Below are 26,536 nucleotides of genomic sequence, written 5' to 3' on the forward strand. Positions count from 1 at the left end.
TTTTTATATAATTAGCAAAATAGAATTCTATTTCCTTAGGGAGTTTACTGTTCTGATAAATGTTAAATAGGCTTGTTCCAAATGATTTCATTTTTGATAACCGGGGATTTACAGCCTTTCAGGAATAACTGATAAAGGTCTACAGGAAGGGAACATTATGCTTCAATGTCTTTGGTTATTACTTGAATATTCCTGTATATTAAAGCACAATTCATATAGCCATATACAATAGGACGGGTGCAAAAGACAAGCATGACTTTTTGGTTTTCCCTTTTGTAAACCGTTCCCTAGTGTCTAGAGTTTATTCATTATACACTATATGGACAAATGTATGCCGACAGGCCATTGTGGTCACACCTATGCTTACGACTGCATCAGAGTTTCATCAAAGTTGCATCAAAAGAGCTGCTCTTGTCGACTAAAAGTGCCTGTATTGTAAGCTCGAAGAATGCTACAAGACATTACTTTATTAATCCTGAAATCTGGATCGCAATTTAGTGGGGCACCCTGAACGTTCCCTGGCCAGGATACCTGTCTAATCGCTGGGCAACATGCACTACTTACTCACAAATGGGGCGATTTGGTATAGCCAGTCTAACTAACAGTATGTCTTTGCAAGGTGGGAGGAAAGGCTTTGGAGTGTACTCAGAGAACTCCCCCAAGGACAAAGTCGACAAGACAGTAAGGAAATATGAGGATCGAACCCAGGACCATTTAGATATGCAGCGTGAACACCACCTGATGAGCCTTGACTCCAAAGTTGAGTTCCAAATTGCTTTTAAAAGCAATGTCTGGCCGTTCAGGTGGCGCAGCGGTAAAAACACACGCTGGAACACATCGTATCGAATCTCAGCTCTGCCTGCCGTCTGGGCTGATCATCCACACGGACAAACGATTGGCCTGTTGTTCAGATATGGGTGGGATTACGCAGGATAGGGTCTCTCTCTCGTGGCTAATGCAATTGCGACCTCTGCTGGCTAATTGATGGCACCCTGCACAGAGATGAGAAAAGAGTGCTGTCAGGGTGTGTCTCTCCGTACACAGTGTTAAGCTGCACTGCACTGCACTGGTCAAAGTGTAGGTGATAAGATGCATACGGCATGCTGCCTATGTGTCGGAGGGGGCATGGGTCGGCTTTGTTCTCCTCAGTCAGAGCGGGGATCGGCATTGGTGGAGAGGAAGCATGACGTAATCGGGCAATTGGACGCGCTAAAAGGAAGAAAAAAGGGGAGAAAATGCATAAAATAATATATATATATATAAATATAAAGCAATGTCTGGCTGTGATCTGTTTCTTAGGAGGTTCATCATTGGCTGTAGTGGTGTAAAGCACAACACAGAATTAGAGATGTGCTCATCCCAGTTCCCAGTTCCCAGTTCAGCATCTAGCAGACCAACAGATACATCTGGTTTCGATGGATGCCTGTATAATGCTATAATTACACCAAATGCGAAGTGTGGTGGAGGGTGTTTTTATGGTTTGGTTTATTGTTTGCCTATTAGTTCTAGTTAGGAAAAATCTTAATGCTAATGCTTATGGTGTTGAGTACCCACAAACGTTCAGCCATATAGTGTATATTTTGAATACATCTTTTTTCTTAGTGGCGTATTAAGATCAGACCACAGGGACTCAGCGAATGGCAGGAATGGAGAATCAGAAAGAAGCACTTCATTTATGGAATGGACAGATTAGTTTGTAAACTAGATGGAAAATGCAGGATTTAAAAAAAGCAAATACTTTGCACGTGAGTAAGACTCCACAGGCTTAGTATGTTACTTGTTCTGTCAATAAACCAACACCCATGTATCAACCTTGGCATATTAACAAAACTAAGAATCTCTGTCGTCTGGTTGGATTATTGACAAGTGAACCCTCCGGCATCGCCATGCTCAAAGACAAAAGCCGGGTCGAGCCTAAAAGTGCAGGAATTCTGCAGGTTGGAGAAGCAGCAGCCTTGCTCCAGCCTGGGGTCTGAGAAATAGAAGAGGACTGAGAATTCCACTGCGTCAGGAGACGACAGAGACACAGAGAGCAGCATGGAGAAGGTGGCAGGCATTCTTAGGAACGCTGAACGTGACTAAGCAGAACGGAGCCCCCACCCCCACCCCCACGTTCCACGCTGTGCTACAAAGCAAAGAGGTTGTCCTCAGTCCGCTCTGCCTTCCTACGGCTGCTGCTGGGTGCGCTCGCGGGAACGTTGGGTTCTCCTCTTGGAGGCAACGGGAGCGCTGTGTCTGCAGCCTTCGCCCGCTCATCTAAGAACTTGTCAAACTCTAGAACAAGAAGAACAAAAGAATAGCAATTATCTTCTGGCTACCGACGTTATTTAAAGTAAGCGTTCTGATAGCAGGACCTTTTTTACCTTCACTGGTGACTCCCTCCTCAGCATCGCCCTTCTGTACAGAAGGAAACATGAAAGGAAATATATGTTTATTTAATGTATGCTTTACAGTTCAGCTAATGACTAGACCCACCTAAAGTCCCAGGGAATATCAAAATGCACGTGCATTTCTCACTAATTTACTAATTACTAATTAACTAATCAACATAAAACAAGAAAAATTTAAGATTTCAACAGGCATGATGGACAAATGGAACATTGTTAATGCCTCTGTTTAGGTACCCTTGTGCAATAGTGGCTAAGGTAGTGGACCAGTAATCAAAAGGTTACTAGACCACCACCAATCTGCCACTGTTGGCTATTGAAAGGCTATTGTAAGTCCCTTTGGATAAAAGCGTCTGCTGAACTCTATAAATGCAAATAACTTGTATTGTACTGTAAGGTATCGAGTCACAGAAAGGGGGCATGAATCATATTTTTAACCGGAACAATTCCAAATCTGCCAAAACAGGAACTGTAAATTGGAAATATGACCCAAAAATGTCTATTAATATGTGTATTAATATGTTTATTAATAAAATGTATAATAATAATAATAATAAAATGTCTATTAATAGTATCTATTAAATAATAAAATTCCCTGGGACTTTAAATGCTACCAACCTTAATGCACATACACAATACAGATACACTTTTAATTCAGGCATGCACATGTTTATTCCCCTTTTGGATGCTCCACTTCATACATAATAGTGTGTTTGGCAACCCACAGACAATACAGTCCAGCTAAATATGATGACGTTTCACTGTACCAAGAGCGACAGTTGCTTGTTTAGGTCTCACCACCACCAAGCTGCCACCATTGAGCCCCTGAGAAAGGCTATTGTAAGTCCCTTTGGATAAAAGCATCTGCTTAATGCTATATATACAAATAACTTGTATTGTACTGTAGGGTATCGAGTCATAGAAAGGGGGCATGATTCATAATTTGAACCTGCACAATTCCAAATCTGCCAAAACAGGAACTGGAAATGGGAAATTTGACCCAAAAATTTCTATTAATATGTCTATTAAAATGTTTATTAATAAAATGTATAATAATAACAATAAAATGTCTATTAATAGTAATAAAATGTCTATTAATAGTCATAAAATATATATTAAAATAATAAAATTCCCTGGGACTTTAAATGCTACCCACCTTAAAACACATACACATTACAAATACACTTTTAATACAGGCATGCACATGTTTGTTCCCCTTCCATTAAAGACAATGGACAAAGGACGCACCACTTTATACACAAGAGTGTGTTTGGCAACCCACAGACAATACAGTCCAGCTAAATATGATGACGTTTCACTTTACCAAGAGTGACAGTTGGTTGTTTAAGTCTCATCACCACTAATCTGCCACTGTTGGGTCCCTGAGAAAGGTTATTGTAAGTCACGTTGGATAAAAGTGTATCGTACTGCAAGGTATTGAGTCACGGAAAGGGGGCATGATTCATATTTTGAACCTGCATGATTCAAAATCTGCCAAGATAGGAACTGGCAGATGTTTGATTCTTTTCAATCTGTGTAACAATTTTAGGATGTGACCCAAAATGTATATTAAAATAATAACATTCCCTGGGACTTAAAATGCTACCGACATTAATGCACATACATATTACAGATACACTTTTAATACAGGCATGCACATGTTTATCCCCCTTCCATTAAAGACAATGGACAAAGGACGCACCACTTTATACACAAGAGTGTGTTTGGCAACCCAAAGACAAAACTAGTCCAGCTAAGTAAGATGACGTTTCACTCTGTTGGGTGAGACATTACCCAGTTACTAGTCTTGTACAGCAGGTATATGTATACGGAAACACAAGCCAGCCTAATGTATTAATCTGGTGCCTCCAAATCCTCTTCCAATTTATTGGATTGTATGAAATGAATGTGGAATGCAATGTCACGGCAAGATGGTAAAAAGAAAAAGAAAAAAAGATATCAAAGTAAAGAATTCTCACCACATCAGCACTGAGCCACTCCTCAATGTCATCCATGACAGAGGACTGCGGTACAGGAATCTATGGAGCAAAGCCATGGACAAACCAAAGGGCCCCGCGCAAAGCCACCAAATAAAGACCCCGTCCAAAAAATGAACAGAAAACAAAAGAACAAACAATAAAATCACAAAGAGCTCTGCAAGGAAAATGACATGCAATCAAAATTACACTCGGCAAAGATTCAACCACACACACACACACAGAGCATGGATGTTGCAGTACAGCATGCGGTGAGAGTAAACAAAGGTTTAAACTGTACTATTATATTAGTCAAAATTACTATCACACTAAATGAGACTTTTAAAGTAACTAGTGTGATTATTTATGTGCAGTGTCGGAATATATAATAAGATACGATGATCTACGGAGGAACCTCGATTTAACGGACTAAAAGGGGAGAGCACTGTTTTTTGTTTTTTAGGGGGTGCAAAAATATACGAAAACACAGCACTGAGGTCCACAAAAGTGCAAAACATGCACATATGATAAACAACGTACATAGATATGTAAATATGTAATGTAAAACATGTATATAAATATTAGAATTGGTGTACTGTACTACTGGGGAGAAATTTCATGTACCTTGTGTGGTGGAGGAGATGTTGATTTTATTTATTTATAAATTTTTTTTGGCATAATCAAATAGTGGGGACTAACTAAGCACTAGAACTAGCTAGTGGACAATTACTGAACTACTGGTCTTGGTACGCTTCTTGCGAAAATTTTAAACTATCGGACTGAACATTTGGTTTTCCAGATTTTGTCCGTTAAATCCAAAGTCTGTTAAATGGAGGTCTGTTAAATTGAGGTTCCACCATGCAGTGATACAAATTGGTGTTGTTGCGCCTAAATGAATTCAGTTTCAAAAGTTTGGAGCCGTTCATGGTTGGATAAAATTGGATATATATATTTTTCCCCTCTTTCTCCCCCCAATTTTTATCCCCCAGTCTAGTCTTGTCCAATTACCCTGAATGCGTCCTCTATACTGATTCGACCCTTCACCGCTGATTCGACCCTTCTCCGGCCCGTACAGTCAGTACAGACTGCATTTTTCACCCGCACGAGTCGAGTTCATATACTTGACAGGCACTGTGTACGGAGGGCCACACCCCCATCAGCATTGTTCCTCAGCCCTGTGCAGGCGCCATCAGTCAGCCAGCAGGGGCCGCAGTCGCACCAGTTATGAGGACCCATGATCCGACTTTCTTAACCTCCAACCCTGAACAACAGCCAATCGTTGTTCATACTGCCGCCCAGCCCAGTCGGAGAGGCAGAGCTGAGGTTCGATACGATGTATTCGAAACCCCAACTCTGGTGAGCTAGCGTACTTTACCGCTGCGCCACCTGAGCAACGACATCAAGGTACTCTAAAATATTATGATAAAGACTTTAACTTTAATCATTGCCGCAGAGCTGGGTATTGCTTTAGAGTTAAAAATCCATCTTTTTTTGGAGGAGTATTCTAAACTGTATTATGCTTCTATCTGGGTAAAGCATACATAAGCAATTCCAACTTTGCACCAGGTTCTAGAAACATCTATGAACAAGCGCTGGCTTTTTTAGTTAATCTATAACCAAAACCAGACTAGTTGATTTGTTAGAACATTTCACACCAGGGTTTTTTTTTTATTCCAGCAGTTAAACAATGCAGAAAAGACAAAGGAGGATGGAGTGGTCCACAGTAAAAGGGACAGAGTGAAGAAAATGGCCTGAAAGAAAGCAGCAGATCCTGAAGCTCAGATTTGCTTAAAAGCTCAGACTTGTGAAGAATAATAAAACAAATCATTAATTATAGATCTATTATGTGTGCATTTCTATACATTTCTATGCTGCCTAAAATTTGGCGATTTCCAGGACCAAAGCGCGCTCTCCCTTTTACTGTGTGGAGTGGACTGTTTTAGCAGTGCTAATGGTAGCGGGGAAGGGTTGATGGAGTGGACGGACGTGGGGGTGACACTGGGAGGAAACTCAGGAGAAGCTACTGGTGAAGTCCTCACCATTCCTTGGGTAATGAGCCAGCTGTCTATGGGTTCCAACCCTGCGTTGTCACCCCTTACACTAGGCTAAATCAACAACAAAGAACACCTTACACACACGAAGCAGAAACCAAACCCACATCCCATACACACAGAGAGAAACAGGGGAAAGAAACAATAATAATAATAATAATAATAAAAAGGGGAGGAATGGATTGGGTGCCTTTTGGACCTTAAAACGTTTTGAAAATGAAACACTGTTTTAATAAAGGACAAGTTATACTTTTCCAAACTAATATTGGTCAAGCTCAATTACACATGCACCTCATATACACTGTGACGTCCACTCTGTTACGTATTATGTTGTAACGGTGGACCATAACAGGGTGGACATTCTGACATAAAATTAGCCATTAGATAGCGAGTGAGCAAAACCATGCTAGCATAAAAGTGAATTCTCTGCTTTTTAGTATGATTATTTTTAAAATGATCAAATCGTGTTGCTTTTTCTCATATATCCCATAACAGGGTGGACATGTTATGATTGACCATATAAGACTTTTAGGATAAAATGTGGAAAAAACAACATTAAAATGAGGAGTTTAATAAGCCACTCATCTTCCACAGTTGTTTTCTCTCCAAAAAGACCATGTGAGCTCCAGGAAATGATGTCAGTATGTAAAAAAAGTTTTTCTTTTTAAGAGACAGTAGTAAGAGATAACAGGGTGGACGGCAACTTGAGGGACGTGTGAAAAACCATTATAAACAGCAATAAGATAAACTCATAAATAAAGGGACTTAAGCAAACCTTTTAAACAGTATTGAAAGACTGAGATATTTTCATGATTAAACCTCATGTATCCATCACTAAATCAGAATGTACAGTGATGGGGACATGGGAAAACCTCTGGTATCTAAGAGATAAAAACACTGTAAAATGTATACAGTAATTTTATTTGGGGGGGGGGGGGGGGGGGGGGGTAGAAAACATTGTGTTTCGTATTTGAAAGTGTTAATTATTTCAGTAATTCAGTAATGTTCAGTATGTTTAGAAATTGTATTGTTTAAAATGTACTTAATAAATACAATGATCAGTACTGGGGACAAAAAAGGCACCGAATTGTAGGAATGACCCAAACACTGATAAAAGAATGAAAGCAAGTAAGAAGAGGAGCAAAACGGAACAAAAGACGTACAAAAAAAAGGAACGACATAGCCGCTCAGGTGGCGCAGCAGTCAAGTACGCTAGCTCACCAGAGTTGGGGGTTTCGAATACATCGTATCGAACCTCATCTCTCCGACTAGGCTGGGCGGCAGTACAACAACGATCGGCTGTTGTTCTTAGGGGTAAGAAAGTCGGATCATAGGTCCTCATAACTGGTGCGACCGCGGCCCCTGCTGGCTGACTGATGGCGCCTGCACAGGGCTGAGAAATAATGCTGATGGGGGTGTGGCCCTCCGTGCACAGTGCCCGTCAAGTATATGAACTCGACTGGTGCGGGTGAAAAATGCAGTCTGTACTGACTGTATGTGCCGGAGGGGGCGTATGTCAGTTGAGAGGCGTCCTCAGTCAGCGGTGAAGGGTCGAATCAGTATAGAGGACGCAATCAGGGGGTGTGTTCGAAAACCTAGGGAGCTGCCTTGCTGTCTTACTGTCTACATAGGCAGCTGACTTAGTAGAGAGGATTCTAATAAGTTAGTAACTTATAAGGCAGGTTATTCGAACGCACTACTTAGATAGCGATTCCATCGGGTTTAGCATTTCGCGTTTAGCATTTAGCATCTCGCCATTAAAACCAATAAACTGAGGTAGCATAGCACGCTAACGTCAATAACATCTCCCTTCATGTACCGATAACGGTTAAATTTCCTGAGAAGCCCGAACTTGCAAATAAAAACACTCGGTACAAGTTTATACAAGTTAAAAATCAGTAATATTTTATTTACGTTTGAAAATAACTCCATTCGTTTCTCCGCCCCGTCAGCCATGAATGCTGGGATCGTCTTGATCACTAAGTCAGCGTTCCATGCTCACTCGTTCTTGAGCCAAAATAACATTGAAATAATAAGATGCCTCAGTAGTGAGGATTTTAAGGCATCTAGGATTTCGAACAGCCTCCTTCTCGGGAGCGCGCACAGGATGACGTAAAATGCTGCCTATGTAGACAGCACACTAGCTTTTCGAACACACCCAGGGTAATTGGACACGACTAGACTAAAGAAAAAAAAAGAACGACAAGAAAAATAAAGCATTAAATAAAAAGGAAGAGAAATAAATACAAATAAGCATTAAAAGCAAAAGAAAAAGAGGGGGAAAAGTTGTGAAATCAAATAAAAAGGCAAGAGGAGGAATAACCGAGTCATGTAAGAGAGGGAAGAAAAACCAACACATTAGAAATAGAAAAAAAAGGAAATAAAGGGAGTGATATAAATAAAGAAAAGCAATAACAGGAAACTAAAGAAGAGAGGAAAAGTGAGAATGTAACTACTGTAGCAAATGAGCAAATGGGGGAATGTTATGTGAGGTGTGTAGACTGAAAGTCATCAGGTTTTAAAAGAGAACAGAATCAACAGAGGAATAAAAATAAAAAGTAACTATGAGCATTGGGCTGATCATAAATTCCAACTTTGAACCGCAGGACCACGTCAGCCTGGCATGAGCCTGGCATTTTTATCTAGACAGCAACACGGCTTGGAACAAGAGAATAAAAGCTGATAAGACTTGGAGTGTATATAGCTTAATGAGTAGTTTAATTAGTAGTTCTTTATGAGATAAGAGGTCCAAAATCCCCCCCAGTCATTTCCAATTCCCGATTGTTAATGAACTGGGGGGGGGGAACAGGGACCGGTATTGTATTCTTGACCTCACTACATGACAGCAGGTCAAAAAGAAAGCTGCAAGTACGTTTTCCAGCTTGCAGAACTGGACTCACCCCAGCAGTGTTCTGTTGTCGGATGTCTAGAGCGGAGGCCAGACCACCCAGAGCCTGCGGGTCTTCATATTTCACACTAAAACAGGCAAGAGAGAAACATTTGCATGGTCTGTATTATATGCTGTCATCTAGCAATGGAAACCATCTAAAAATGTTAACTCCTTGTTACCAGTAGTACAGTGACTGCATTCAGTGGTCTTACTTTTTGCGCTGGTCTGCAAGGGAGTTGTCTCTGGTCTGGGCGAACATGTCAAAGTCCTCATTCGGGTTGTTGGTGGGAAGGGTGCGTGAAGTGCCGCTTACGCCGTTTGTTTCCATATCTGCACAAACAAGAAGAGGTTTTCGCATGTGCGCGTCAGGACTTATTTAAGGGCAGTTGTAGCCTAGCAGTTAAGGTACTGAACTAGTAATCCTGCTCAGAAGGTTGCTGGTTTAAACCCCACCACTGCCAGGTTGCCACTGTTGGACCCTTGAGCAGGATCCTTAACCCCCAATTGCTAATGTGTAGCATTACTGTGATGACTCATGCAAGGTGCATTATGAGGGCGGTCGGGTCACGCACTGCTGAGATCCAGGGTAGGAATCTCAGAGGTGCTATCAGCCGATCGGGCTTCTAAACAGACATGATTGACTAGGTCAATGAAGGTGGAGTGTGCACTTGTCAGTGTGTTACACAAGATTCATCAGTTCAAGTTTTAATGTCAAACAGTCATGGACAATTCTGTATCTCCAATTCACCTCACTTGCACGTCTTTGGACTGTGAGAGGAAACCTAAGCTCCCGGAGGAAACCCACACAGACACGGGAAGAACATGCAAACTCGTCAGAGTAAGGACCCAGACTGTTCCACCTGGAAATTAAACCCAAGACCTTCTTGCTGTGAGGCAACAGTGCTATCCACTGAGCCACTGTGCCGCCCTATATAGCCAGTAAACAAGGGGGAACAATTTACCGTATATTGGAACCCACTAGGAAGGGTCTATGTGCCTATGTGAATTTGCCCACATGCGTTTGAGTCTCAACAAACCCTGGCAACTGTACCGTACAGCTCGTTCCAACAGTAAAGCTAAACCGCTGGGGTCCTGTTGGTAATACGGGCTCCTATTTGTCATACGTGATGTGGTATGTGTGCATGATTGCAAACGTCTTACTCAGTCCTGCAAGCTTTGTGGAGAGTGAGGCCGCTGGTGCACTTGCCACACTGGAGGATGGAGGTGTGGCTGCAGCACTGGCTCGAGGACTGACAACAGCTGGGGATCCAGGGCCCAGATCTATTAGATTATCTTCCACCGTAGCTTCGTTTAAAACCTGAAAATATACACACACTTAGACATTGCTAGAAGCAGAACAAAAGTGGCTACATGACCATTACGCAGTAGGAAACCATAAATGTTAAGAAACAAGGCCGGAAAGGAGTCGTAGTGCCACTCTACCAAGTTTTCTACCAAGAGTTCTAGCGTTTTCTACAATAGGTTTAAAGTAGAGATGGGACGATCGATCGGCTACGAATCGGTATCGGCCGATTTTGAATCAAAATATGCTATCGGCGATCGGCGATATTTCCTAAAAGTAGCCGATCCGATCGTGTGATATATAAAGACCATGTTAAGTTAACAGCTCAGTGGATTGATCCAGACTTTGAGCTACGAAGCACCAACCATCACATCACCATTCATCAACAATCGTACAGAAACCATCGTGAAAGCTCTTACGATGTAATTTTGCTGATTGTAATATTTACTTTAAAAAGATAATTCAACCCGGTCACATCTGAGTCGATTCTATCAGCACGTTATATAAACTCCTGGTTCACTTTGGTAAATCGTAAGCGGTTCTTGCTTGTGATGTAGATGAGAACAGAAACGTTACAGAGCCAATCCGAGGCAAAAGTTTATTCATTACCAAATTCGTTAGTTCAGGATCATCTGCTGAACTTTTAGAAAACTTTTAGCTCCTTAGACGGAACGAGTCTGACTCGGTTACAGATCTGTGGTAATAGCAGTTTAATGAAGCTTTTTAATGTAAGAGAGTCACACAAAATGTTCTGTAGTAGCTGGTGTTTATTTAAAACCACGACATTTAATTAATAACAGTAAACACGGAGAGATAACCGAGAAGAGAAACTTACGCTTCACATAAAAACGAATCAACTCATGAATCAATGAATCACTTATAGCGATACTGTGAACAAAGCGTATCTTCTAAAGGCACAAACACACACACACACGCGCGCGCGCGCTGCTCCGGTTTATCTTTACTGTGAGGCTCTTTTTAAGTTTATTTACTGCTAATCCCCCCCCCCGATCGGAATCGGCTATCGGCCGATGTCCCTGAAAGGAGATCGGAGATCGGAATCGGTGCCAAAAACCCTGATCGGTCCATCTCTAGTTTAAAGTTAAAACATGTCACTGGGTCAGATTACAACAGAGTCAGGCTGAAACACAAAGTGACCATGGTTTAACTTCTCCCACCTTCACCCTTCGTCCGTATTTATTAGAGATTCTGGAAATGTACTATACTTGCCTTCTGCAGCTAGCCATTGCACACAATATGAACAAACAAACAAAAAGAAGAATCGGAACGTCAGCATGCAACAGAAAAACCCCAGGAGGGTAAGAGAGATGAGAAATAATCTATACAGAAATAACGGCAAATATAATAATAATAATAATTTAGTGTCTTAACGGCTGTAATAAAAACAGTAATAAGCCATCCGGCAGGCTGGGCGCCTAGACAAACAGCGATTGGCTGTCGTTCAAGGGGAGTGCTGGAGGGGGATTCCTCATAACTGATTGAAGGCGCCTGCACAGAGGCGAAGGATAATGAGGATAAGTGTGTGTCTCTCTGTACACAAAGCTGATCCACATATGAACTCGCAGGTGAAAAGATGCAGTCGGCTACTGCACACGTGTGTTTTCAGGAGGGAGGCTGCCCTCAGTCAGGGTGGAGATCAACATCAGTAGAGAGGGAAAGTATTGAAATCGGGTAATTGGATACGACTACATTGGGAGGAAAATTGGGAAATAAATGCAAAAATAAATAAATAATAAGAATAAAAAAAGGGAAGCTCAGGTACACTGCACAAGCCCACTACCGCTTGGATCCAGGGTATGAATATCAGCCTAGTGCTATCAGCCAGTCAAGTTTCTACGTACAGATACATTTGGCTGGCCGGGAAACAATTACGATTTGAATTCATGGTTAAAAAAAAACTCTACCAAGCTCTTACTTCATCATTATGGCTGAGTAAGTGTAGATTGATGGGTAAAAATGGTCATTCATTCCATTAAAGATCAAATCCACAACACAAAATGTGCGAAAAATAAAATAATGAAGGGTATGAATAGTTTTTGAATCCACTGCATACAAGTACAGCAGGGTCAAACTCACCCCGTTCTTCTGTGTGTTCCGGCCTTGTCTATATCTCTCGTACCTGTAAAAACAAAAGCAGATTTTGTTTGTTTGTTTGATACTTAACGTCATGTCAGCTGCTATGGCTATTATCGTGGCTGAATAAAAGGTTCTATTATTAAAAAGTCAAAGTGGGGGTCAATATGTTAAAGCCTTCTTAGATATAGCCTAAATGCTTTCTTAGATGAAGCCTAAAAGCCTATATGTACCTGGTCCAGATACATACAATGCAGGTTCCAGCTAAGTTCTTTCTGCTTTGCTTGGTTTAAAACAAACCATTTGGTGCTCGATGTGTTTATATATTTTATATATTTTATATATTTTATATATTTATATATATATATATATATATATATATATATATATATATATATATATATATATATATATATATATATATATTGAGGAGAACAAACCCACAAAGCTCTGACACGTGGGCAGCATGCCGTATGCATCTTGTCACATGCATCTTGTCACCTACACTTTGACGAGCGCAGTGCAGATCAGCAATGTGTACGGAGAGACACACCCTGACAGCACTCTTTTCCCTTCTCTGTGCAGGCGCCATCAATCAGCCAGCAGAGGTCGTAATTGCATTAGTTATGAGAGCAACCCTATCCGGCTTTTTTAAGGCCAATCGTTGTTCACGTGGCCGCTGAGACTCGATACGATGTATTCGAGATCCCAGCTCTGGTTCCAGCGTGTGTTTTTACAGCTGCGCCACCTGAGCGGCCGGTGCTCGATGTTTTAATTGCGATAATTTTGATAAGGAGGATTTCTACATTACATTCACCCTTTTTCTGGATTTCTCCCCCTTTATCTCTTAATCTAGTCATTTTATGTGTAGTCAATTCTGTATGTTGCGTGTCTGGCCAGGCCAAGCCAGTAGTTCCACTGAGATCAAAGCTTCAGCAGTGATGATGGGTCTCTGTGGGTGTGGGTCTCTCTCTGTCAGAATGCGATTGCGTTCTCTGCCGGCTGATTGGAAGTGCTTACACAGAGATGGGAGAGGGTGCCCTTAGGGTGTGTCTCTCCGCATGCAACGCTAGGTGGCGCCAAACTCGTCAATGTGTGGGTGGCAAAGATGCATCTGGCTGCTGCTCGTGTTTCGGAGGGGATACGGGTTAGCTTCAATCACCTCCATCAGGGCAGGGTTCGGCATAGACAGAGAGGAAGCACGATGCTAATTGAACAATTGGATGCACTAAAAAGGGGAGAAAAAGGGGTAAAAAAAAAAAAAAAAAAAAAAAATAGCTAAAGCTCATTTTGAGTTCAGCACAGAAAAATTCATAAACATTAAACCTAAATCAAAAGGTCAGTTAAATGTAAAGGCTGAACTTGGGTCATCGCATGATACAAGCTCAAACCAAGATGCTGCCACTCACCTGTCGTAGCGTAGAAAGATGTTGTTTAGATCGTCGTTGACATGCAAAAGTTCCTCCGTGACCTCCTCGTTGGAGACGCGAGAGATGAGCTCGACTGTCCTCTGCTGCATGGCACGGCAGGTCCGGTTCAGCTCCTGCTCACACAAAGCGCATGCATGTCACTTCTCATTTCTACCATGAGAACATTCATAACAATCACAATATTCATCACAAGCACTTAGGGAGCACAGCGGTAAATTATGCTGGGCCGAATCCCCTGCGGTGCTACCGCCCGGTCTACACACAGGCATGATAGGCTACATCTGAGAAAGGGGGGGTGAACGACCAAGGCCCCGTGATGGACTGGCGTCCTGTCCAGGGTGTGTTACTACATTACATAACGTGCATTTCGGGGAATTCCAGCACCAGCTGGAAACACTGGAAACACGCAAGGAATACCCAGGGATTCAGCCATCCCCCCCTCAGACATAGCCAGTTATGTCTGTGTAGACGCCCAGCTGGCCAGGAGCACTGAGATTTAAACCCAGATCCCAGCAGTTGTGGGCTAGCACAATAGTCGGCTGCGGCAACACTGGGTCCAAAGCAGGAATAAACCCATGACAGAGCACCAGTCCATACAGGGTTTTGCACATAAACCTACTTGGGGTAATAATTGATAAGGACACACTAAATAAGCCGCTCAGGTGGCGCAGCGGTAAAAACACACGCTGCAACCAGAGCTGGATTCTGAGTACATCGTATCAAATCCAGCTCTGCCTTACCGGTTCGAAGCTGAGTGGCTGTATGAGCAACGATTGGCCGGTTGCTCAGTTGGGGGGTGGGACAAAGAACCGGATGTGGGTCTCTCTCTGTCAGAATGCGATTACGACCTCTGCCGGCTGATCAGAGGCGCCTGCACAGAGATAAGGAAGAGTGCCCTTAGGGTGTGTCTCTCCGCATGCAACGCTAGGTGGCGCCACACTCATCAATGTGTGGGTGGCAAAAATGCATCCGGCTTCTGCCCATGTTTCGGAGGGGATATGGGTTAGCTTCGATCTCCTCGGTCAGGGCAGGGTTCGGCATGGGCAGAGAGGAAGCACGATGCAAATTGAACAATTGGATGCGCTAAAGGGGGAGAAAAAGGGGGGGAAAAAACACACACACTAAATACTTCCAAAGCCTTGTGAACCTGCAGTGGGTGGACTCACAGCAGGTCAGGCTTCACCTGAAACCCTGGAGCTCATAGCAAGAATGTCCCGAACAGGGCTTCAGCCATCCACCTCTCTGACATAGCCAATCATGTCTATGCAGATGCTCAGCCGGCCAAGAGCATGACTGATATTCAAACCTAGATCCCAGCAGTTCTGGGCTAGCATAATAGGCTGCTAGGTCAGCCGAGTGTCTGGACAAAATCTTTTAATTATAATTGACCCCTAACCCAATTATAAGCACATGCATTTAAATGTTGGTGTGTGACTATGAGGAAAATCAAAGGGATTTAGGACCTGCAGGAGTTCAAGGTCGGAGGCATCTTCTTGCCCTGGCACCATCTCTGTTAGCATCTCTGACATCACTTTACAGTTCCCGCGCACGATGTCCAGCTCACTTCTCAGCCTGGCGATCTTATATATATTAAAAAAAATATCACAAACACAGTAGAAAAACTTTATTAAACTTCATGTAATTTATTAAAACAACTGTTAAGCTTTTACAGATGAACAAAACATTAGGACCACGCTTCTTATGACCTGTCTAAACATGGACTCTACAGTTGCCAGATTGATCATCCTACAGTACACACATGCTCTTGGAGGAAGCGGGACTGGACGGACCAGCTGACCAACTTCCACTGTGCCTAGTCAAGTTCTGTTGCCTGCATGCACACTGTAGGTGCTTTCAACGGTGGACAGGAGTATGTAGTATACAGCATGGGGCACTTTGATTGGTGTGAGACTGGTGTGGGTAGCACTGTCGCCTCACAGCAAGAAGGTCCTGGGTTTGATTCCCAGGTCAAACGGTCCGGGTCCTTCCTGTGTGGAGTTTGCATGTGTCCCTGTGTCTGCGTGGGTCTCCTCCAGGAGCTCCGGTTTCCTCCCACAGTCCAAAGACGTGCAAGTGAGGTGAACTGGAGATAACACGTGCACTACAATCAAATAAATCTCTAACTGTTCCGAAATAGGCATCGTTTTGCACATTTCCGAGGCGTGGTTCTAATATTTTGGTTCATCTGGTAAACGTACCTGTTCAGGGTTTGGAGCTATGGGCCCCGTCATTGCTGGTACCTGAGGTGGGCTACATTCAGCAGCGGGACCAGCAGCTTCAGACCTCTGAGGTGTTTGGGATTCTGGTTTGGGCTGGGAAGGCACTTTGTACTTGTATGAGGCCGGATCCACCTCTGGGACACCCTGAAATATTCAGAAGAGGAACAATTACATGATTAATCCTATAGTGTTCAGTAGTAAAATCACGTTAAACCACTAGGCTGAAATCAAGGCCGAAAGTATTTAGACACGTTACCATGAGCTTGCCGGAGTGACCTCAAATGATTGTGTGATCTTTTCACTCTTATGAGAAAGCTTTTCACAAGACTTTGAAGTATGTCTGTGGGAATTTGTTGCCCATTCAGTCAGAAGAGCATTTGTATGACTGGGCACTGAAGTTCATTTTTTAAAAACCGCGTCCACTCACTGTCCACTCTATTAGACACTCCTACCTAGTTGGTCCACCTTGTAGATGTAAAGTCAGAGACGATCGCTCATCTATTGCTGCTGTTTGAGTTGGTCACCTTCTAGACCTTCATCAGTGGTCACAGGACGCTGCCCACGGGGCGCTGTTGGCTGGATATTTTTGGTTGGTGGACTATTCTCAGTCCAGCAGGGACAGTGAGGTGTGTCAAACTCCAGCAGCGCTGCTGTGTCTTATTCACTCATACCGGCACAACACACACTAACACACCACCACCATGTCAGTGTCACTGCAGTGCTGAGAATGACCTATCACCTACTCTGTGGTGGTCCTGTGGGGGTCCTGACCATTGAAAAAAAGCATGAAGAGTAACAGATGGTTTACAGTCAGTAATTGTAGAACTACTAAGTGCTCCTATATGGTAAGTGGAGCTAATAAAATGGACAGTGAGTGTAAAAACAAAAAGAAGGTTTTAATGTTATGGCTGATCGGTGGATAACACTTGATAGGCAAGTCGACTGGTAAACGTAAAAATATCTGGACACCTAATGAGATATTATATTATATCTTATATTCTCTTATGAGAAGGCTTTTCATAAGACTTTAAAGTATGTCTGTGGGAATTTGTTGCCTATTCAGTCAAAACAGCATTGGTATGGCTGGGCACTGATGTTGATCAAGAAAGCCTCAATTAATGTTCCAGTTTATTCCAGAGCTGTGGAGCTGAGGTCAGGGCTCTGTGCAGGCCACTGGAGTTTCTTTAAACTAAGCTTTTATAGACCCTATACACCTTCCCTACACTGTTCCTTAAAAGATGGAAGCATATTGTTTCCTTTATATAATTAATTTATTACACCTGTTGGCAATCGTTGTGGATAAAATTAAATGATTGAATTCAGTAATTAGATGGGATGTCCCAATACTTTTGCCCATATATAGAGGTTGACAAAGGCATTTCATCCACCACATAGTATTATTAATACTATAAACGAGATATCAGCAATATAAATGATCAAATTGTAAGGCGGACGCTCTCTGAACATGAGGTGTTGAACATATCGTACTCTCTGAGGCGTGTGGATCGGTGAAAGAGCATCCAGGTCCGCCATGGGAAACTCGATGCCTTTCCTCTTCAGCTCTTCATAAATTTGGACAACTCCGGTCAGGTCTGGACTGCTTCTGAATGCATCTGCCCAGGCCTGAAAAAAAAAAAAAAAAAAAAGCAACCAATGAAACACAACACTCTGCGATCACATGGCTTTCTGCTGCACCTCCATGAGTCGGGATAAGCAGACATGCAGTAATATGCAAGTACACATTCTACAGAAGTATAGGTCACATGACACATATGCCGTTACATCACTTTACCTTACTGCTGTTGCATCAGTGATGGGCACTGATGATTATTTATTAATATCTAGTCTATTTTCTCCATCGCTTTGTGGGTCACACACACTTTAGTGGCTTCAAATAGCCTGACTGCATGTCTTTGGACTTTTGGGAGGAAACCAAAGCACAGGAACACAGGGAGAACATGCAAACTACACGGAAATCAGGGAATCAAACCTAGGTCGTTCTTGCTGTGAGGTGACAGCACTACCCCCTGCTCCCCCGTGCTTCCCACACTTAATTACTCTAGAGCAATTGCAACCTACAACTACTGATTAAGACAACTATGCAACTTCGTCAAATACACTGATAAGAGTTTGTAACCAAACAACAAAATATAAAATAGAGCTGCAATCTGTATTTCGACTTTTCCACTCATGCTAGTATGAGGCAGGAGAAACACAGAGCTTTTTGCTTAGCTTTATGTTAGGGGTATGTAACAGGCCCACCTGCAGTGGGATTGACAGTGGGCTCAGATTACAGAATGTACTGCCATTAATGGATGGCAGGGGACATAGGGGGCACGGATGCCTGTGGCGGTCTTAGCCTCCTCAATCAGTCTCTGAGTCTCTAACCCGATTGCATTACATTTCCTCTCTACTGATGCTGATCTCCCCTTCTGATTAATGAGAGCGAGACTTAAACGCCCCCTCTGACATGTGTGCAGTAACTGACTGTTCACATGTGGATCAGCTTTGTGTACGGAGAGCCACATCCTGATCAACGCATTATTTCTCGACTCTGTGCAGGTGCCATCAACCAGCCAGCAGAGGTCATAATTGCATCAGTTTTGAGGTCCCTATCCAGCTTCCCACCCTGTATGAACAACAGCCAATCGTTGAGAGCTGAGTTTTGAACTGACGAGTTTGAAATGTCAGCTCTGGTGTGCTAGCGTGTTTTACCGCTGCGCCACCTGAGCAGCCTCTTGTTGGGTTTTGTGTTGTATGATGTCCATGCCTTGGTAACCCCTGCACGAACTGTGAGGCTGCTATTTTTATTCCACTGGTTTTAATATAAGCACTCTTTGATCATTTACAAAGGAAGTCAGCAGGTCACATGGAGCTTATGGAGAGCCACTCTCCATATGCAATACAGATCTGTGTGGGAACCCAACACTGGCAGGTGATAAGAAGCAGCAGCAGATCTGACATGTGTCGGAGGGGGCATGTGGTGATCCATCTCTCTTTGATCAGATCAGGGTTTGTGCAAGCGGCAGTGACTAGATTGGGAGATAAAAGGGTGGAATCCTGGAAAAAAAAACTTGGGACTGCTGTTATAGAGAAGAACTCATTAAACTTGCTGATGATCAAAGGGAAAAAATCCAGAATAAAGTTGCTTGCAGCTAAGATTCAGTCGCCCTGGTAACTATAAACTCAGGATGCGAATAGTGGTACGAGACGATGCTTACTTGAATCAGCGCCAGTACTTTGTCCTGCACTATGGTAGGAGGGTTGTTTTTGGGAATGATGATCTTCACCATGATGCCATCGATGAAGTCCCTCGTGGCCACGTGCACGTGGAAACGGTGGCCGCAGTTCTTCACGCACGTCTCCAGTACCTGAAAAACAGAAACAGAGAGAGCGCATTAGTAGGGCTTTTGAAATCCGGCACAGGCTGATGAGATGCATTATCAGTGCAGCAACCTCAAAGGCTTTTCTCTAAAAGGCAAGAGAGGATTTAAGCTAATGAGGCAACAATGTCAAAGAGCTAGACGAGGCACCCAGACGAGAAGCTTCTAATGAGCTCATTAGGAAAATAAACAGCCGCTGGTTAATCGGTAGAGAGCTTGATTTGTTCTCACAGACTGTCAAGTCAGACAGGAAGGCAAAAGTGATACTAAGTGTCCTTCTAATTGGTAAGCGTGAAAGTTTATACATTCAAAAAACACATAATAATGAAAATACTAATAAAAATACTGTTTAATTTAAATCCGATATAATTCTGTTAGCGTTCCGACCTCTTGACTTGACCTTTTGCACACTTTGTGTCATAGATTTGATTCTGAATTCATATAATTGCTATTTTACGCCCTCAATCGACACTTAATCACCCGAATTCGAACCACATTTCAATTCTGAAATCACATATTTACAAAAGCACACAGACCCAATACCAGACATCCCAACTCTCCAGGAAGTTCCGGGAGTCTCCCGCATATACATAGCGGCTCCCTGATGCCCGCAAGTCAGATAAAATCTCCCGGAATCTAGAACGAGCGGCCAAGAGCGACACACACACACACGCGCGCGCACGCAGGCGACACAGACTTTATTCCCGATCGCGTATGAAATCCGTGATCTGATATACAATCTAGTGCACTGTGTAGGGAACATAAATCCGTTATCTGATATACAATTTAGAGCACTATGTAGTGAACATAATTAATTATGTAATACACTATCTAGTGCACTATGTAAGAAACACAAATCATCATCTAGTTATACTTTCTAGTGCACTATGTAGTGAACATGAATGCGTTATGTAATACACTATCTAGTGCACTATGTAGGGAACATAAACCAATTGTCTAATTCACTATCTAGTGCACTATGTAGGGAACATAAATCCGTTATCTGATATACAATTTAGTGCACTGTGTAGTGAACATGAATGCGTTATCTAATACACTATCTAGTGCACTATGTAGGGAACATAAATCCGTGATCTGATATACAATCTAGCGCACTGTGTAGGGAACATAAATCAATTGTCTAATATACTGTCTAGTGCACTATGTAGGGAACATAAATCAATTGTCTAATATACTGTCTAGTGCACTATGTAGGGAACATAAATCAATTGTCTAATATACTGTCTAGTGCACTATGTAGGGAACATAAATCCGTTATCTGATATACAATTTAGTGCACTATGTAGAGAACATAATTAATTATGTAATACACTATCTAGTGCACTATGTAAGGAACACAAATCATCATCTAGTTATACTTTCTAGTGCACTATGTAGTGAACATGAATGCGTTATCTAATACACTATCTAGTGCACTATGTAGGGAACATAAATCCGTGATCTGATATACAATCTAGCGCACTGTGTAGGGAACATAAATCAATTGTCTAATATACTGTCTAGTGCACTATGTAGGGAACATAAATCAATTGTCTAATATACTGTCTAGTGCACTATGTAGGGAACATAAATCCGTTATCTGATATACAATTTAGTGCACTATGTAGAGAACATAATTAATTATGTAATACACTATCTAGTGCACTATGTAAGGAACACAAATCATCCTCTAGTTATACTTTCTAGTGCACTATGTAGTGAACATGAATGCGTTATCTAATACACTATCTAGTGCACTATGTAGGGAACATAAATCCATGATCTGATATACAATCTAGTGCACTGTGTAGTGAACATGAATGCGTTATCTAATACACTATCTAGTGCACTATGTAGGGAACATAAATCCGTGATCTGATATACAATCTAGTGCACTGTGTAGGGAACATAAACCAATTGTCTAATTCACTATCTAGTGCACTACGTAGGGAACATAAATTCATATCTAAAATACTATCTAGCGCACCATGTAGGGAACATAAATCCGTTATCTGATATACAATTTAGTGCACTATGTAGGGAACCTAAATCCGTTAACTAATACGCTACCTAAAGCATTATGTAAGAAACATAAGTCTATTATCTAGTACAATATCTAGTGCACTAAGTAAGAAACATAAATTCTTTTCTAATATACAATCTAGTGCACTATGTAGGGAACATAAATCTATTATTTTTCGCACTATGTAGTACACATTAATGTGTTTGTGATGCGAACAGTTAGCTTAGTAGCTCAGTTAGCAGCTCCTAAAAGTTCTGTTATCACCCATAACCTTTGGTGTGTGCGAGAGGTTTTTTAGCTTTTTTTTGGGGGGGGGTTGAGGTCCAGGGGTACCTCCCTAAAATGAGTTTTTGCAACTTGGGATGTCTGCAATACACTGTAGAAGCCTCTTCAGCAGCAATTACAGCTGTAGGTCTTCTAGGATACGCCTCTACAAGCTTTGCACACCTGGATTTGGGCAGATTGTGCCATTCTTCAAGGCAGATCCTCTTAAGCTTTGTCAGATTGGATGGCAAGCTCTTTTCAAGTCGCTCCACAGTTCAAAGGGGTTTAAGTCCAGGCTTTAGCTGGGCCACTCAAGGACATCCGGAAGCTTTCCCTGTTACTACTACAGTGTTGTTCTGACTATACACTGTAGTTAAGTTAACCATTCAGATAACTTGTTTCTATATTCAGTTTAGCAAATTGCTCAAGCTTTTGTTGACCTTGCGTGATGTGTAGGAGTAACTCTTTTACTGTATCACATGTTCAGTTTACTGTTTTGTCAACCATTGTAGATGGTAAATGGACCATTTATCCTGGTCAAGGGGTAAAGCGGGAGTACAACCTGGTGCCAATCCATAGCAGAGCAACACGCTTACTCCCTCCAACCAATCCACCTTCATATTGTTTTAAACAGGTGAATAATTAGACACCCTGAAAAAACCACAAGAACATTTCCTCTAGCAGGACCTCAAGACCCATGTCGCTATGCTGCGCTACTGTGCCGCCTCAATACACAAAATTAATTGGTTTTAGTGTAGATTACGTTTTGTTTTCATGTTTTACCACCACTATAAAAAATCCTGGACAGGATGCCAATCCATCACGAGACCTCAAGCCAATGCCCCTTAGACTTTGTCGGCCAATAGCACTGCTGGGGATTTAAATCCTGGATCCCAGCCACCCGAGCATCTTTTTAACCACTCAATTTTATAAATTCTGCTGATACCTAGTAAGAATGTTTTATTTAGATTTACTCACAGTCAGAGCCAGCATCACCTCCCGGAAGTTTCGATTCCCATTAAGCCGCTTCTTAATGGCACGAATGGCATCTCTGGGCCTGCACACACACACACACACACACACACACACACACACACACACACACACACACACACACACACACACACAATGGCATTACAGTGGATTAGAAAGGTTGATTAAAGACACAGACTTGGTTTTTAAACCACATTAATCTGGATCTGCCTTGAACATTGATGTGGTGGTTACTAATCACAGACTTGTGCTGATTATGCTTACTGTTTTCCTCTAAGACCAAAGTAAATCAGCAAAACAGCAAAGCGATTAAAAGAAATACCACCAGCAAAGATCAAGTCTAAAGGGGGGTCAAGCGGTACAAAAATCACACCAGAGCAGGCTAATACAGGACTTAAATATAAGTTTATCAGTCCCACACAAACCTCCAGACTAAATTAAATAGATTTAGAAAGAAAGTATACACCGATCAGCCATAACATTAAAACCACCTCCTTGTTTCTACACACAATGTCCATTTTATCAGCTCCACTTACCATATAGAAGCACTTTGTACTTCTACAATTACTGACTGTAGTCCATCTGTTTCTCTGCATGCTTTGTTAGCCCCCTTTCATGCTGTTCTTCAATGGTCAGGACTCTCCCAGGACCACTACAGAACAGGTATTATTTAGGTGGTGGATCATTCTCAGCACTGCAGTGACACTGACATGGTGGTGGTGTGTTAGTGTGTGTTGTGCTGGTATGAGTGGATCAGACACAGCAGCGCTGCTGAAGTTTTTAAACACCTCACTGTCACTGCTGGACTGAGAATAGTCCACCAACCAAAAATATCCAGCCAACAGCGCCCCGTGGGCAGCGTCCTGTGACCACTGATGAAGGTCTAGAAGATGACCGACTCAAAGCGCAGCAATAGATGAGCGATCGTCTCTGACTTTACATCTACAAGGTGGACCAACTAGGTAGGATTGTCTAATGGAGTGGACAGTGAGTGGACATGATATTTAAAAACTCCAGCAGGTCTACAATTTTCTTCCTGGTGTCCTTCGACAGCTCTTTGGTCTTGGCCATGGTTGAGTTTGGAGTCTGACTGTTTGAGGCTGTCGACAGGTGTCTTTTATACAGATAACGAGGTCAAACAGGTGCCATTAATTCAGGTAACGAGTGGAGGACAGAAGAGCTTCTTAAAGAAGAAGTTACAGGTCTGTGAGAGCCAGAAATCTTGCTTGTTTGTTATTGACCAAATACTTATTTTCCACCATAATTTACGAATAAATTCTTTAAAAATCCTACAATGTGATTTCCTGGATTTTTTTTGCTCATTTTGTCTCTCATAGTTGAAGTGTACCTATGATGAAAATTACAGACCTCTCTCATCTTTCTAAGTAGGAGAACCTGCACAATCAGTGGCTTACTAAATACTTTTTGACCCCACTGTACATTTTATTTTACTGACTTTAAACATAATTCATTTGAATACAAATGAGTCCAAAAAAGAAGCATTCTATTATGGAAATGACATATTTAATACAGATTCATGGTAAATATAGTAAAACATTTTTCACATTCCCACAGTCCTCCACACGGTCAGACACAAAAAATGATCTGGCCCGAGTAACCTGCTGCTGTCGAGTAGCACAAAACACTCATTCACTGACACAGAACAGAGGCAGGTCTGTGATAGCAGTGACACAGACGAATAGCGAGAGACGGACAATGAGCAATTCTATAGAAATGGTGGAGGATAATACATCGAGGCTGTGCAGTGCTCAATATCAGCTGTTTTTATTCATCAGATACAGACAGGAAAACAACTGTAGTGAATGTGTGTTGGATCTCATAATAATCCCGTCCTGGGTGTGTGGTGAGCGTGTGTATGTGTACTCACCCTTCTTCTGTCTCATTAATAATGTCACAGATCTCCATGTTGAGTGTCCAGTCATCATTTTGCAGGGATCCATCTGTGGCCTTTTCTGTAATAAATGACAATATATTGAGCCAGATGTAAATACACATGTGAGCTGAAGCAACACATACAAAATTCTCGGGTTCAAAACTACTCAGTGTGCACAGACTGTGACTGAAATCCCTTTGTCTTGTTTATTAGCATGTGTATGCCTATATGCAGCCATGTACAGCCAACCATAGCTAGGCTGAATCCCAAAGAGCTATCACTACTAAGGATTGAAGTCGAGACGACCGTGCCAAGGATGCAGCTCCTGCAGGATATGACGAGCCTGGAGTATTTGCACCAAGAATGACAAGAACTCACTACAGACTCACTACAGTCTGAACTAAACAATAACTCTATTATTATTAATAGGGATGTAACGATTCACCACAATACAGTTAATAACCGATTCAAAAATTCCACGATTCAAATCGATTTCACATGTAAAGTGAATCGATATTCACTTTAAACAACAGAGGGCGCTGGCGCTAGGGCTGCAACTATCGATTATTTTTGTAATCGAGTATTCTATCGATTATTGCAGCGATTAATCGAGTAATCGGATAAGAAATACTTTTGCTTTAACAAAGAGCCAAAACAACATATTAGTTTAAATAAGACATGTTTCTTAAACCAAACTGTACATTTGTATTCCTTGCATACAGGACAGTTTAACATTTTTTAAATGCAAAAATAAATAAATCAAAAATAAATCAATTTACTTTAAAATGTAAACAGGCAACCTGAAACATCAGGTCATCAAGTCATAAATAATAATAAACAAAAATACATGAACATAAGCCTGTAATTTGTGCAACTTTCAAAACTCAAAGTTTCAGCTACAGCTCACGCAGAACATAATTTAATATTTTTTTAATTTAATAATTTAATACTTTAATATTTTGTTGGGAGGTTTTGTGGTGTTTGTAGGGGGATAAAAATCTGTCAGGATTGTGTCTCTAGATGAGGTAGCTCTGGTGTGTGTGTGTGTGTGTGTGTGTGTGTGTGTGTATGTGTGTGTTTGCCTAAATCTTCATAAAAGCCTGTGGTGGTTGAAACGAAGTAAAGTCAGTAAACATGAGTAAAGTAAACACGACGCTCTGATGGTGTGGATGTTATACTGAGTTTTAGTTTTGTCAGCTTAAAATGATCTCAAACTTTCTGTGGTTTTCTCTGTCCAGTCTCCTCCTGTTCGCTATTTTCTCTCTATATATTGCAGTCCGCGTTATCAAATCTCGGCTGCGTCCTAAACCGATACGTTCAGTTCGCAGGAGCGGCGAACGTGTCCAAATACGTAGTGTTCGTTAAACTGTCCGCAAAAAGAACCCGGATTAAATCCTGTTAAGTTCTGTTTATGTTTAAGATATTTGGGACGCAGCCCTCAGATTCTTCACGTCACCTGCACACAGCGTTAAACACGCTGCGCAAAAGTGAAAGTCGTCCGTGTAAAACACCGTGAGCTGTATATGGTTGTGCGGATTAAACGATTCCTCGATGCAAAACATTTGAATCGATGATTTTTAGTAATCGATTTACTCGAGGAATCGTTTCAGCCCTAGCTGGCGCTATACA

General features: G+C 42.0%; 1 protein-coding gene across 4 annotated transcripts in view; it reads right to left on the minus strand.

Annotated features, from left to right (window-relative positions):
• Positions 1 to 257: 257 nt before the first annotated feature.
• Positions 258 to 26,536, minus strand: part of LOC134335797 (TOM1-like protein 2) — a 34,394-nt gene continuing 8,115 nt past the window's right edge. The window contains exons 2-16 of one of the 4 annotated variants that reach the window (XM_063018384.1): positions 24,902 to 24,986; positions 22,999 to 23,077; positions 19,572 to 19,721; positions 17,839 to 17,973; positions 16,330 to 16,494; positions 15,595 to 15,711; positions 14,111 to 14,244; positions 12,705 to 12,747; positions 10,466 to 10,622; positions 9,517 to 9,634; positions 9,315 to 9,390; positions 6,403 to 6,468; positions 4,367 to 4,426; positions 2,364 to 2,397; positions 258 to 2,274 (exon numbers count right to left, since the gene is read on the minus strand). In XM_063018384.1, coding sequence (XP_062874454.1) covers positions 2,126 to 2,274; positions 2,364 to 2,397; positions 4,367 to 4,426; positions 6,403 to 6,468; positions 9,315 to 9,390; positions 9,517 to 9,634; positions 10,466 to 10,622; positions 12,705 to 12,747; positions 14,111 to 14,244; positions 15,595 to 15,711; positions 16,330 to 16,494; positions 17,839 to 17,973; positions 19,572 to 19,721; positions 22,999 to 23,077; positions 24,902 to 24,986 — 1,568 coding nt within the window. In that variant the 3' untranslated portion in view covers positions 258 to 2,125. Of the gene's footprint in view, positions 2,275 to 2,363; positions 2,398 to 4,366; positions 4,427 to 6,402; positions 6,469 to 8,263; positions 8,597 to 9,314; positions 9,391 to 9,516; positions 9,635 to 10,465; positions 10,623 to 12,704; positions 12,748 to 14,110; positions 14,245 to 15,594; positions 15,712 to 16,329; positions 16,495 to 17,838; positions 17,974 to 19,571; positions 19,722 to 22,998; positions 23,078 to 24,901; positions 24,987 to 26,536 lie in introns of those variants that run through there. The other 3 variants (XM_063018385.1, XM_063018386.1, XM_063018387.1) reach the window with 3 other exon arrangements.

The sequence above is a fragment of the Trichomycterus rosablanca genome, chromosome 22 (genome assembly GCF_030014385.1).
Source record: "Trichomycterus rosablanca isolate fTriRos1 chromosome 22, fTriRos1.hap1, whole genome shotgun sequence".
NCBI classification, from domain to species: domain Eukaryota; kingdom Metazoa; phylum Chordata; class Actinopteri; order Siluriformes; family Trichomycteridae; genus Trichomycterus; species Trichomycterus rosablanca.